Below are 14,491 nucleotides of genomic sequence, written 5' to 3'. Positions count from 1 at the left end.
AAGTCTGACGGGATACAGAGAGAAAGAACGAACGAACGAAGTAAGTACTTTAAAAAATATATTTATATATATGTATTTTAAGTGTTTTTCTCCGGTTAACGAGCCGGTTAACGAGCCGGTTAACGAGCCACCGTAACAGCGGTCGTGTGGCCGCTTGTTAGCTGGGCGATACGGCTCCGTATGCGGCTGCCCGGCGGCTGGCTGCCGGCCGGCCGGCCGGCCGGTCAGGTCTAAATTCACGGTCATAGTCAAAAAATATCTGAATCATGTGTGTCGGAATAATATGCAGATTGTGCTTTTTATCATGTTCAACACTTCGGCGACAGTTTTGACAAAGTTAAGTTATGTTTTAGCTAGTTAACCGACCGTTATCATATTTTCCCTCCTCAATTAATTTATTCCCTCCATTACTTTTTCTTTTTTCCCTCCGTTTCAACCCAGCGCATTGCACAGTATATCGTGAGCTTTGAATTATACGTTTTTATCGGTATTTTATTTTATTATTTGCCTTATTCCAGTAATGTCGACGTTACTGCGTGTTAGGTAACGTAACGTTATGTCACTGTGTTGCTCACTCGTCTGGTTTCTTCTGGTTTTCAAATCTCATCTAAGGTCAGTGTGGAGATATAACGTTAACCTTATGCCCATGATATATTTGCATCTGGCTGGATTTGATCATTTTAACGTTGCTTCTGTAGTGATGCGTTCATGTTTCATATTCATATTTCTGTACAGTAAAATATTATAGCTGGTTGACACTCACATGTGAACGACTATTAGTGTCCCAGCAGTAGCTATGTGTTCATGAGAGGCTGATTAAAGACAGGCTGTAATCAGTAGGGTTAAATAAGTCAGCAGCAACAGGTACAACAACAGTACAGTACAGTACACTAAAACCTATGAACTAATTAACCCATGCATCATGTACTGTATATCTGCATCATATATTGGTCACCTCATCTCATGTTGTTTTTATGCTCTCACTCTTTTTCAGAATGGATTACCGTCCTGTTTTGAGGGTCCAGCCCACCACCTCGGAGCTCACCCTCCAGCCTTCATCTGAGGCAGCCAGGCTGGCCCAGGCCTACCGGGAGAGGTCAGCCTCGGTAGGCCCGGTGAAGAAGCCTGAGGTGGTGGCGGCCGAGGCCAGGGCCAGAGTGGTGGAGGCAGGCGGGGACCCCCGGTGCCCCAATCTGGTGCTCTGTGAGAGCGAGCTCCAGTTTGGCCAGTACCGGGGGCAGACTTTCAGGTGGCTCCTGGCCAACGACGTGGGCTATGCGGCTGCCGTCGTGGCCTCCCACCTGAAAGAGAGGGAGGGCGGTGACAAGTCCCAGTCGCCCCTCGCCGTACAGAAGGACGCCCTCACCACCTATGTCCGCCTGTTCCCCGAGGTGAGAATTTCATTGTAGCTGTTTCTTACTGTCCAGCTGCCGGGCGGCTTGAGTTTCCCTCCTGGGGGGGTGGGTAAAGTATTGTTGTATTTCTACTCTACAGGTGGTGGCGGTGGTTCAGCGGACCCGGATGCGTGAGGGGTCTCTGTCGGTGAGGGGCATGGACAGTCAGCTGGTGGGGTTCGGGGTTCACGCCAACCTAACCTACCAGTCCCTCTACGAAGCTGCCAGCACGGAGAGTCGAACGTGAGTATCCCAGTGTGTGTGTGTGTGTGTGTGTGTGTTGATCAGTCCGCCGCCCCTGGACCCCGTCCGGCCCCTGGAGCCCGTCCAGCTGCCGCTGCAGCCCCTGGAGCCCTGGGAACCCCTGCTGCCGCCGTCGGCCCGCCTTTGACCTCTGGCGCTGAGGTAAGAACCATACATACAACCTGTGTGAGGAAATGTTTGTCTGTGTGGAATTGCAACTGAATCTTTGTACTTATTGAGACATTTTGATGGTTGCTGCTTCTGCCTCGCGGATGGAGGCAGACGCTCCCGGAGGAGCAGCAAGGCTGGGTAGGCAAGGCTCTCTTCACCAGAGGCGCTGGTGGGAAGTCTGTTCTCACCAGTGAGCTCCGCCTCTGGTGGTTCCCCCCTGGAGAGCGACTCTTGTACGCCCAGCCGCCCGAGTCACACCACGCCTTCTTCCAGAGCCGGTTTTGTCTTTGGATGCCCTACAAGATGTGGGCATACAGGCTTGTGTGTCCCTCTTGTAGGCACCAGCTGACCGGCTCTGGCCTCTACAAGACCGTCCGGAGGGTCTTGGACACGAGGGGATGGTACTTCATGGGCACGGAGTACCTCGAATGCACCTCGTCAGAGGAAGTTGTCGGCGTGGTCGCACCACATCCTGGAACAGCTGGACCTGTCGCACCAGGAGCAATTTCCAGCTGTTCTCACGTACAGGTAAGCAGCACCGGCTTTACTGCGTGCGCATGCACACACAGACTTAAACACACACGAGCTTTAATCTGTTCTGACTCACACTTCCTCTCATCCGCCTGCTGTCCTGCTCTTCTCTGTCGTCCTCTTCCTCAGGTTGTTGTGCGATAAAACTGTGATCGGGCAGATGAGGGAGCGCACTCTGGGGAACAGTGCCTCCCGCCTCCACACTACTCTGGTGGAGGATCACACCAGAGAGTGGATGTTGCGGTCGATGAGATACCTATCTGTGCTTCGCAAGCTTCGGGTTCCGGGTGTGGCGGCGCCTCAGCGGGCGGTGGAACTCCCGCTGATGCCCCCGGTTCCCCGTCTGGCCTGGCTTTTGTCCGTCTACGTCAGGGACGCCTGCACGCACCTGCAGGAGACAAAGGCCAGAGTCACATCCATCATCGGGTCCATTCTGAAGATGGACTCGACCAAGAAGGTGAGCTGTGGTCTGTGTTTTTGCAGCGTGTGTGTGTGTGTGTGTGTGTGTTTTCCCTCCTCTGCAGGTGCTGTGAGTGGCTCATCACATCCGGGCCCTGTGAGTTGAGGCTACTAATTTGGTTTGATGTGATTGAATAACTTATTTCAGACAGATGTCTGGTGTTTTCTCCCTTTTTTTGTGACGCTCTGACCCAGTTCTAACAGTCTTCTCTTGTTCTCTCTCTCTCTCTCTCCCTCCTCCTGTGCAGATGACGAAGAAGCTTGCAGGTAGCGCTGCCGGTACGGCCGCCTGGGTGACCAACGTCGGGAATGAGCACGGACAGGTGCTAATGTCCGTGCTCACCGACTCCGAGGGAGACGGACTGTTGCCCATGCAACCCATGCGTACGTGGACCGGGACTGCTGCGCCGCCCGCGGGCAGAGCAAGGTAACTCTTATGACGAGCTCTGGTTGCTCAAGTGTAGATGTTTAAATATCAGTGTCAATGAGATTAATGCAATTGCACACTGTCTCTTATTAAACCAATAAACTAAACTGTGTTGTTTCCAGGTCTCTGCCATGTTCGTGGAGTGGCAGGAGCTGGTGGTGCGGCTGGATGTGTGGCACCTGATGCGACGTTTCGCTCGGGGTGTCACCACCGATGCCCACCAGCTCTACGGCCTCTTCATGGCGCGCCTGTCTCTCGCCATCTTTGAGTGGGACAAAGATGACGTGGCGCGCCTGATGGAGGCCAAGCAGTCCGAGGAGGGGAGGGATGCCCATATCAAGCTGACGGGCAAGGAGATGGCTCGTCACTGCCGCCGTCGCACCCGAGGGGCCGAGGAGACCGAGCGGCTCCTCCGGGAAGTCCTGGACCACTTCCGCGACGCAACAGACACGTTGGGCGTCCCGCTCATCGACCGCGAACGCATGGAGGAAATCTGGCAGACGCAGCGTCGTCACCTGCCCTGTATCCAGGACCCAGTGGGGTGGAGCTCTACACCAAGACGGGGGAGGTGACCAGGGGAGGGATCATTCTCCCCGTCTACCGCTGCGCCAGGGGCTCCACCTCGCTGGAGTCATTCCACCTGCACCTGTGCCGCTTCATCCCAGGTGAGAATCACACCTTTTACTGATGTTGTGTTTTTCTGTGGTCATTTAGCAGCTCACTGTGCCTGAACTTCTCTCTCTCGTGTGTGCATCACAGGTACATCTGCGAATGCGCTCCACTTCCAGGTGTACCTGCTGGAGGGCCTGGTCAGGTGGAATGAAATCAGGGGCAGGTCAGCTGAGGGGGAGGAGCTGGGGGGCAGGTGCACCTGCAGGCGGGCAGGCACAACTCTTCACATCCGTCTCTGTCTCTTTTGTTCAGGAGAACTCATCGGGGTGGAGTACCTCTACTCGCAGACGGGCCTCGTGCTGCAGGAAAATCCTGGGGATCCCGACGCTCCGGATGGGATGGACGAGGGCGAAGATGTGTGGGAGGAGGACCAGCTGGAGGCAGTGGACGAGGGATTTGGGGAGGGGGACCTGGGCTCTGACCAGGTGCTGCAAGAGCTGCTGTTCCCAGCGCAGCCTCAACCCCAGCAGCCACCGCCACAGGTGCGCCTCCCACTACGGCAGGCGCACGCCCTGCAGGCCAGAGCAGCTGGGAGGCGAGGCTGGAAGAGGAGCGGCAGCGGAGGAACGCAGGACTTGCTGCTCATTTCCAGAAGCCAAAGGAGAAACGGACATTCTCCTCCTTCAACTGCCGGCTCTGTGGCCAGCCGAAGACCAAACAGTATGGTCACACCCGGCATGGAAATGAGCAGTACTGCGCCAAGGTTGGAGGCAAGTCAGCGGAGGAGTGGCTGCAGGAGAAGCAGGCAGCAGCTGCGTCAAAGGTACGTCTTCTTCTCTTTGTCCACAGTGCTGTCACAAGGGTTCTGCCATGTTCGTGGAGTGGCAGGAGCTGGTGGTGCGGCTGGATGTGTGGCACCTGATGCGAGGCCAAGCAGTCCGAGGAGGGGAGGGACGCCGATGTCAAGCTGACGGGCAGGGAGGCAAGGCAAGGCAATTTTATTTGTATACCCCGTTTTTACAAACAGTTTGTCTCAAAGGGCTTTACATGGCATCATAACAACATCCTCTGTCCTTAGACCCTCACATCGACTGAGGAAAAACTCCATGGAAAACCCTTTTAACAGGGAAAAATCGGAGAAAGCTCAGGGTGAGCAACAGAGGAGGGATCCCTCACCCAGGACGGACAGACGTGCAATAGATGTTGTTGCAGACAAGAAAACAGTTTACAGTTTGTCACAGAATGTGCGAAATATGGAAATGTTAGCAGGAGTTGATGAAGGCAGCCCATTTTCAATAAAAAAAAAAACATTCACTTCAATAAAAAAAACCTTTTCAATCAAAGAAAGAAAGTGTTTTTTTATTGAAAATATATTTTTGATTTAATAATAATGACACAAATCTACCTGCATACTTTTATAGCTTGTCACACCAATCACTCAAAATGTCTGCTAAATTACTAATTGAGATTTTTTTTAAATTAGGAAACAGGAAACATGTGTGAAGTTTGAGATTGCTGAACACTAGCCATGTTTCCATCCAAAGTGATTCGAATAACTGGGAAATGCGCATTGAAAGAAATTCGAATCATGTGTGTTTCCATCTACGGACTTTGTACCCCCCCCCCGGCAGGACAGACCAAGGGGGCAGTTGTCGGTCTGAGAAGTGAAGCTCACTTCCGCGTTCAAAAAGCTGCAATCCCCTCGGCTGTCGCTGGGGGCTGGCTCCAGAAGGGAGCAACTCCAATTGAGCCCCATGTTAAAATAGCCGATTTTACAGCTTAAAAAAACATATTTACAGCCTGGTACATTTTATTTTTTTGGTCTCAACCGATAGTTTCTACCCCCGCACACACTCTGAGGGGGGTGAATTTTTTTTAAAACTCTACAGTTTTACTATTATTAGGTTTAAAGTTCTGGCCAATTAGGGCGCAGAACCGTTGAGTGACAGGTCCGTTGACCGCTGCTACGAGGCCGGTGGGCGGGCTCTCGGCCGGCCAACGGCCGCACCGCTCCAAATATGGCAAGTAGAATCCAACATGGCGCGGCTCAAACCCCCGTAGTAGCGGCACAAAACAGACTCCCCAAAATCAATGGGTGACGTCACGGACGCTACGTCCATTCTTTTTACAGTCTATGGGACAGACGGACGGACGGTCTGATTTGAACACATGAGCGCGATTTAGCGCATATGTTTATTACCGTCATAACGTGACCCGTGTGTGTGTGTGTGTGTGTGTGTGTGAGAGAGAGAGAGAGTTGCGCCGCCCCAGACTTTATTAATGATAAACTCTGGACGCGCTGGTTGATAAGTTTGGTTTTTACTGAGGAGGAACTATGAAGAACTGTGCAGTAGGCCTAATCACATATGAAGGTGTGTGGGGGCTTTTATTTTGCCGTGGCAATGCGCCACAATTAATTAATTGTTGTGTGACAGCGGAAACCCTGATGTTGTCTTGTGAGTGAACTGCAAACATGGGAGCAGATGGGGTGAAAGTGCGCTACGTCACACGATTACAGCTGTTTCCATCCCATTCGAATCAACCAAAACCCGGCCCTAGCGAGCGTATTTCATTTTGTGCCAATCAGGGGATTTTAATGCGAATCACGGCGTTTCCATCATCATTTTCCGATGCGATACATCTCGATGCGCATCTAAACAGCTGATGGAAACGCACCTACTGTGACTCCTCCACTGGGTTCTATTTGTAGTTTCACTGTTCTACCACTAGATTTTGTGTGTACGCATGGTCAGAGTTGTGCTTAAATTTATGCACAAGCTTCGTTCCTAAGCACAAGTACAAGTTGATCATTCCCATACTTTGCATGGGAATGTTCTTACGCACTCAATACGCACACATTTGTGCGTACGCACGGTTGATAAATCAGGGGTCTCATTTATAAAACTGTGCGTGGGATCGTTACTAAAAGGGTACGTACGGCCAAAAGCCAAGTTTTGCGTGCGCCAGTAAATATTCAGACTCATAAAACCATGCATACGCACACCTGCAAGCAAACTTCAGTTTATAAATCAGAGAGTTCCTACAAGTGTGCGCAGCTGAATCCGCTTCACGTTCCGCCCTGTACACGCCCTGTTTTAACCCTAGATGGTCAATGCAAACCACCATATGAATGCAATCTGCATGTCAATGAGCCTGACATGCTCCTGTTCCGTCGGTGTTGTGAAATCAGCTGCAGGTGTGAAAGTGACAACGTGACGTGTTGCTGCAGCTGTTAACGGCGTCAGCGGCTCAGAGCGCACGCGGTGTTGTTTTGGTGCGCTGCCTCTCTAATGCTGGACCCGGTTCAGCACATAGTTACAACAATGACAACAGTTCTAATCTGAAACCAGTTATTAACCTTCATCATGGTCTCCCTCTCCCTCCTTTCTCCTCCAGCGGTGCCGTGGTGCAGCATTACGCACGGGGCTCACCGCTGTATTATTTACAGTAATTAGACTGATCGATAAAACTTTGAATAATTAGCAGAATCAGTTACATTCTGAGGAAGGATCAAACATGACACTTCTCTTGATAACAAGAAAACAGAATGTAACAATTGTGCGAACGATTACTGGATTTTTTTTTCCAGGGTTTGAGATTTAATTGACTCTCGATCATATGTTCACACAGTATCATAGGAACATAGTTATTTACACCATGTATTTATCCCATGCAGCCGCGCCGTCCTCTCCTCCTCCTGCGCTCTGGGAGTGGACAATATGACGGAGAGACGGTGGTGATTAAATATAGAGAAGGAATTTTGATTTTGAATTTTCAGTTAGACTCTAAGAAGATGTTTCTGAAACACCAGTCCGATGCAAAATAAGGGCGCTGTTGAATTAAATCACCGTGGCAACATGGATCTAACGCATACGAGTTGAAATTAAATGTGTGACGGCCAATAATAAAACATAATCGTTCTTCTCAATCATCATTTCCTGAGTCTGACTTCAGTTCACCACCACACCGTCTGTGTCGCCAATTCCCCTTTTCCTCCAAACCATGCGTACGCCTGGCTCAGAGTTTGCTTAGAGCTGCGCACATTCTCCCGTCAAGTTTGTTTTTTATAGATCACAACCTTGGCGTGGAAAGTCACGTATGCCACTTTCAACCCCGTTTTGTGCATACGCAACAGTTAATAAATGAGGGCACTGGACTTTCAGTTTGTTCGTATTGTAGTTTACTAGCCAATCAGAGAGGGGAAAGGCGGGACTTTCCCGGACCTATCCTACGAAAAAAAAACCCCCGAAGAATTACGATGGCAAGTTGCATTGTCAAAATGTACTGGAACGTTTATTGAAGTTCCAATAATTGTTCATTCAATAAATATTCAATAGTAATTAATTAATTCATTACTTACTCTATCATCTAAATCACCTGAATCACCTTATTTTATTTCATCTATTTATTTTATTTATTAGTGGTTACCTTTTCTGTGTGCCTTGTTTCTGTTGCTGCTGTGACCAAATTAATTTTCCCCTTGGGGATCAATAAAGTGTTCTGATTCTGATGTGTTGTGCAACAGTCAAGTCATGTGCAAGTGTGTGAGACATGTGTCTGAACAAATGTGTAGGAAAAAAAGCCTGCATTCATTTCTACTCCTGAAAACTTTTATTGAAAAAATACAAAACACACACACAGTCACAGCAATAATAATTTTAAAATGTTTCAGGTAGTCCTCCTGCTGCCTGGTGTGACAAGGCAGGGGTCTGAACCCAAGCGCACGACTCAAAAAGCTTGGTTGCAATTTTGGGGCTGTTGTTCGAAACCTGGATAAGGGATTAAGCCGGGATATGTTGGTTATCCTGCTGAATTTAGCCTCAAGTCGGTTGTTGGAAAGCTGGATACCTTTATCCTGGTCAAGTTACTATGGTGATTTATTCTCTGCAGCTATAGCCTGCTCCAGACCATAATAACAGCCAGGCTAAGTTGATTCTGTTGTCTTTATCTGTGAAGTCAGCAGTCACTCTGATCAGAAATCAATGTTTTATACAGTTATTCCATGTTCTTATGTACATATTGGGCCTGATTTCTAAACAAACTAAATACATTTACAATTAAAGCCGCAAGCGGCGATGATCGGGCCCTCGCGACTCCACGCCACCGCGGGGCCTTAGGCACGCGGGGGCTGTGGTGAGAAGGGAGAAAAACCCTGGCAGGAGCAAAAAAACGCAATATTTCGTTCATCCACCAGGGGGCGGTAACCAGATGTAGGCAGATGAGCTCAGGGGCGGACCTTCATCACACACGTGAAGTTTCGAGCAAATCGGAAAATGCATGAAGGAGTTATGATGAGTTGATGGTTCATCCACCAGGGGGCAGTAATGGGATGCGTGCAGGTGTGTTCAGGGTCAGTCCCTCATCACACATGTGAAGTTTGGAGTGAATCGGACAAAGCATGAGGGAGTTATGAGCAGTTAAAGGTTCGTCCACCAGGGGGCAGTAATGGGATGCATGCAGGTGTGTTCAGGGTCAGTCCCTCATCACACATGTGAAGTTTCGTGGAAATCGGACAATGTTGATGTAAAATATGCCACTTCCTGTTTCCACTAGGGGGCAACATGAGTGAGATCGCCTATGAGCATATGGAGACGTTGAGGTCGTGACCCTTGACCTGTGTACCAATTTTCATGTTGATACGAGTTCAATAAAGCCATCCAAAGGGCAAACGTATTGTCATGGCGAGGAATTGACGCCGCGTCGCCACACGGACGCCATTACTCGTAGCATCACAGCGTTCATGATGTAGCTTCACCACCTTAGTCTGCATGTTTTAGAAGTGGAATGAAGTTGATGGGGTCAACTATGTGCCATCTGTACACGTTAAGGTAAAACCTGGCCACTTCCTGTTACCACCGGGGGGCGCTATGAGTGACGTAGGAAATTAATATATCGGGACGTTCAGGGCGGAGCCGTCATCATGTCTAGCAAGTTTGAAGCTGATCGGATAAAGTATGTGGGCGTTAGAGCTGTTCGAAGGTGAAATGGCGAGCAAACGAAAAGTCGCCAAAATCCTCAAGGCCCCAGAAGCCACGCCCTTTGACCTAGAGACCTGCGGAGCACAACTTTTGATCAGAGTGGCATCTCGGTGGTCTCCAGCCAATTTGAAGTCAATCGGACAAAATCTGTAGGAGAAGTTAGATCAAACAGGTCAAAAGTTCAAATCAAAATGGCCGACTTCCTGTTGTGATTTCACCATGACATAAGAGGCTTTTTTGTGCGTCTTGCCATGTTCTATAAGCCCACCAAATTTCATGCATGTAGGTGACACACAAAGGCGGGGCTGATGTTTTGAAATTTTCTAGGGGGCGCTATTTAGCCATTTGACCACGCCCATTTCCAACGACTTTAAAATATCAAATTTTTCGCCAGTCCTGATGTGCATGCCAAAATTTACGCGTTTTGGGGCATGTTGAAGCCTCCAAAAATGCGATCCTTTTGAGAGAAAAAGAATGAAAGAAAGAAAGAAAGAAAGAAAGAATAATAATAAACAGAGCAATTACAATAGGGCTTTCGCTGGGCGACTTGCAGTCGCCGCTCGGGCCCTAATAATCAAAAAACATGAAACATTTACAATATTTATTAGGTTATTTTTCTTTTATTTTTTTTCATAATTAGGCCTATTCATGTGCTTCTCACACTGAGTTGCATCTGCCAGCGCTGCCTGCTTCTTCAGATGCAGGGCTACAGATGTCTGACAGTTTGTGAAATCTGTAAAACACATTAGTACAGAATTGTGCACACTGTTCTTCAGTCAATACTCACTATTTTATTATCTGTGACCCATGTATGATATTTTCTATGACCACTGGTACGACATGGCTTCTCATAAAAAGCAATGGAGCAAAAATAGCAATAGATTTATTTTTATAAAATATGTTACAAAATACAGTATATTGACCTAAATATTGGTTGAGGGAAGAAAACAAGAATACAATTGTTTGAGCAGGCGCCTTCCAAATAATTTATAGCCTACACCTCATTTGAACATTGTTATTGGCAATTTATTGAAGCATCAGACTGCATAATGTTCTTATATTTAATTAATTTTCACCTGTTGCACTTTTGGCCATTTCTATTTGTGCTGTATGAACTTTACTTTAGATGATTTGTGCAATGTATCAACTTCCACTGCTCATCATTAAGGCAAAGCGCTCAGCTGTTAATTTGTGAAAGGAACTTAAATTGTGATTATAGTTTTGGATTACTTCCACATTCAATCAGTCCGCAGTTGTCCGCTCTCTCTCTCTTTACAACAGCAGCAGTGCTTTTTTTTTTTCCTAATAGGTGTGTCACTTTACGTCAAGATCCGCTGTTGATTGGAGGAAAGTAGTCACACCTGTCCTCTCATCAGTGAATCTGTGATCAGTCTGTGTGGTCTACTGACGAGAGAATTAGTTCCACCTGGCTTGACAAAGCTGCTCCTCAGCCTGGCTCAGCGTTCCAACAGCCAACTAGCCAAGATGGACTGGGGGGCGACCGCCATTCCGAAGGACCGCCATTCCGACGGTCTGCCAGTCCGAAAATTCCCGAAGGTCCGTCATTTCGAACTTCCCGAGGGGCCGCCGTTCCGAATGTGTTTTATTTTGAAAATTGACCGGATTCTCTCGTGGTTTGACTTCCTGCCCGTCTTGACACGACGCGCCGCGGGGACAGCGCCCGACCGGCCCCTCCCCCTCCCCCTCCGCCTCCAAAGTTTCACCCAGGTGCGAGTCTGATGCATTACATCCATGGTCTGATGCAGCCGCGGCACTCCTGCTGAAAATAAATGTCCTTGCTCTGTGCTTTGGTTAGGTTTAGGCAATGTAGAAAGGAGTTGGTTAAGTTTAGTAAAAAGGTTAGGTAGGGGCCAATAAAATCTCAGTTAATATGTATCTCCCCCGGGAGTCGAACCCTGATCCACCGCGTCAAAATCAGATGCTCTGACCACTACGCTACCACCGTAACAACATTTGCTTACTCCGTGCCTTAAACCATTCAAGATTTTTTCAGGTTCGGAATGGCACCCTTTCTTTCAGGTTCGTAATGACACCCTTTTCTCATAAATAATTAAGGGTCGGCATTCCGACAAATTAAAGTAAACGTTCGGAGTGGCGGCCCTTCGGATTGGCACCCTGGAACCAGATGGACTTATGAGACTTTGTCCAACCTGGCTTTTCCACTTATCCTGGATATCTTTATTCTACTTTCCAACAACAGGCCCCAGCAGTTTAGCGGCTAATTCAACAGCAGTGATGGGTAACTGGGGTCCATGGCACTGGTTCGACCTCCCATTAGTTCGACCTCCCATTGGTCCGACAATCGGAGTAATGAGAGTTCGAACTAATGGGAGGTCCTCATTAGTTCGAACTGGACTAGTTATTAGTCAAACTCTCCATTCTTACCGTTCACTATGCATTTATATCATTATTCATATAGGCTCCACCTGTCAATAAGACACAAGTGGAAGAAGAGGTGCAGTTTATTGTGTTGCACCAACGAGGAGCTGTCATTACGCACGACTTTTACGCACTGCTGCGCGCTCATTGGTGTCCGTAATTAAACCTTGACACTCATATCAAATCAAACTTCCATTACAGACAGGTGGATTGGGTTCTCTGTCTCTCTCTCCCACTCCGAACAGACAGACGGACGCAATCAGAAAGGAAACAGAGGCTGCGCATTGATCCTTTTTTCCTTTCTGGGATCAAACGGATCATGTGCATAATTAACTGCAAAACAAGCACTTCATATTAATAACATATAAGGCTCATTATGCTTCCAGCCTGTCTAGCCTCTACCTGCTGTTTTTACTAAACTTAACCAACTCCTTTCTTCATTGCCTGAACCTAACCAAAGCCAAATTTACTTTTTTTTTCTCTCTCTCTCTCAGTCTGCTGTCAGCAGCAGCGGCGGCTGCAGCAGGCTCGCGCCCGTGAAGTGAGCTCAAGCCGCCAGGTTCAGCCGTGCTCGAGCGGAGGGGGGAGGAGAAAAAAAAGTGTATTTCTTTTACTCTGTACTCTGGGAGGGGGGGCTTTGATTATCAGTTTACACATCTTGATCAGCATTTATGATGGTTGTGCGCGATCTGACATGATCTGGCTCTCTGACTGAATATGGTGATATTCTGGGCCGCGCGTGTATGTGTGTGATGTGCGTAGAGAGAGAGAGAGAGAGAGAGAGCGAGAAAGCTGCATGCTCCTATCAATGGAAGAGCTTGTCACAAAGTAGCGATGACAGTTCGAACTAACGGGACCACCCACTGGTTCGACCTCTTATTGGTCTGACTTGTGGTTGATTTTATTGGAGTAACGGGAGGTCGAACCAATGGGAGGTCGGACCAATGGGCAGTTCCCGGGTAACTGTACCGGAGAGGCTCAACAACTTCACGAGCTTCATTTGAGGAATAAACGGCAGCTTTTACCTGACGGGAGACCGACACCTGAGCTACGGTAGCTAACAGCTAGCAGGTCCATGGCACTGGTCCGACCTCCCATTAGTCCGACCTCCCATTAGTCCGACCTCCCATTAGTCCGACCTCCCATTGGTCCGACAATCGGAGTAATGAGAGTTGGAACTAACGGGAGGTCTTCATTAGTTCAAACTGGACTAGTTATTAGTCCAACTCTCCATTCTTACCGTTCACTATGCATTTATATCATTATTCATATAGGCTCCACCTGTCAATAAGACACACGTGGAAGAAGAGGTGCAGTTTATTGTGTTTCACCAACAAGGAGCTGTCATTACGCACAACTTTTACGCACTGCTGCGCGCTCATTAGTGTCCGTAATTAAACCTTGACACTCATATCAAATCAAACTTCCATTACAGACAGGTGGATTGGGTTCTCTGTCTCTCTCTCCCACTCCGAACAGACAGACGGACGCAATCAGAAAGGAAACAGAGGCTGCGCATTGATCCTTTTTTCCTTTCTGGGATCAAACGGATCATGTGCATAATTAACTGCAAAACAAGCACTTCATATCAATAACATATAAGGCTCATTATGATTCCAGCCTGTCTAGCCTCTACCTGCTGTTTTTACTAAACTTAACCAACTCCTTTCTTCATTGTCTGAACCTAACCAAAGCCAAATTTACTTTTTTCTCTCTCTCTCTCTCTCTCAGTCTGCTGTCAGCAGCAGCGGCGGCTGCAGCTGCCTCGCGCCCGTGAAGTGAGCTCAAGCCGGCCAGGTTCAGCCGTGCTCGAGCGGAGGGGGGGAGAGGAAAAAAAGTGTATTTCTTTTACTCTGTACTCTGGGAGGGGGGGCTTTGATTATCAGTTTACACATCTTGATCAGCATTTATGATGGTTGTGCGCGATCTGACATGATCTGGCTCCTGGAGAGAGAGAGAGAGAGAGAGAAAACTGCATGCTCCTATCAATGGAAGAGCTTGTCACAAAGTAGCGATGACAGTTCAAACTAACGGGACCACCCACTGGTTCGACCTCCTATTGGTCCGACTTGTGGTTGATTTTGTCGGAGTAACGGGAGGTCGAACCAATGGGAGGTCGGACCAATGGGCAGTTCCCCAGCTAACAGCTAGCAGGTTACACACTTTCTCTCTCCCTCTCTTCTTTACACACACACGCACAGCCCAGGTTGTCTGTTGTAAACCTTGTAATAATAGCTTGTTTAGTACTATTGTTGCTTCGGTTTGAGTGTGGATTC

General features: G+C 48.3%; 1 protein-coding gene across 1 annotated transcript in view; it reads left to right on the top strand.

Moving 5' to 3' along the window:
• Positions 1 to 1,909: 1,909 nt before the first annotated feature.
• LOC146980491 (uncharacterized) overlaps positions 1,910 to 14,491 on the top strand; it is a 33,008-nt gene continuing 20,426 nt past the window's right edge. Inside the window, exons 1-3 of the mRNA XM_085787967.1 lie at positions 1,910 to 1,977; positions 2,147 to 2,336; positions 2,500 to 2,796. Coding sequence (XP_085644093.1) covers positions 1,910 to 1,977; positions 2,147 to 2,336; positions 2,500 to 2,796 — 555 coding nt within the window. The remainder of the gene's footprint in view (positions 1,978 to 2,146; positions 2,337 to 2,499; positions 2,797 to 14,491) is intronic.

The sequence above is a fragment of the Trachurus japonicus genome, chromosome 9 (genome assembly GCF_045865225.1).
Source record: "Trachurus japonicus isolate A0001 chromosome 9, Traja_1.0".
NCBI lineage: Eukaryota > Metazoa > Chordata > Actinopteri > Carangiformes > Carangidae > Trachurus > Trachurus japonicus.
Note: the sequence above shows the minus strand (reverse complement) of the source record. Positions and strands in the feature narration are given on the sequence as shown.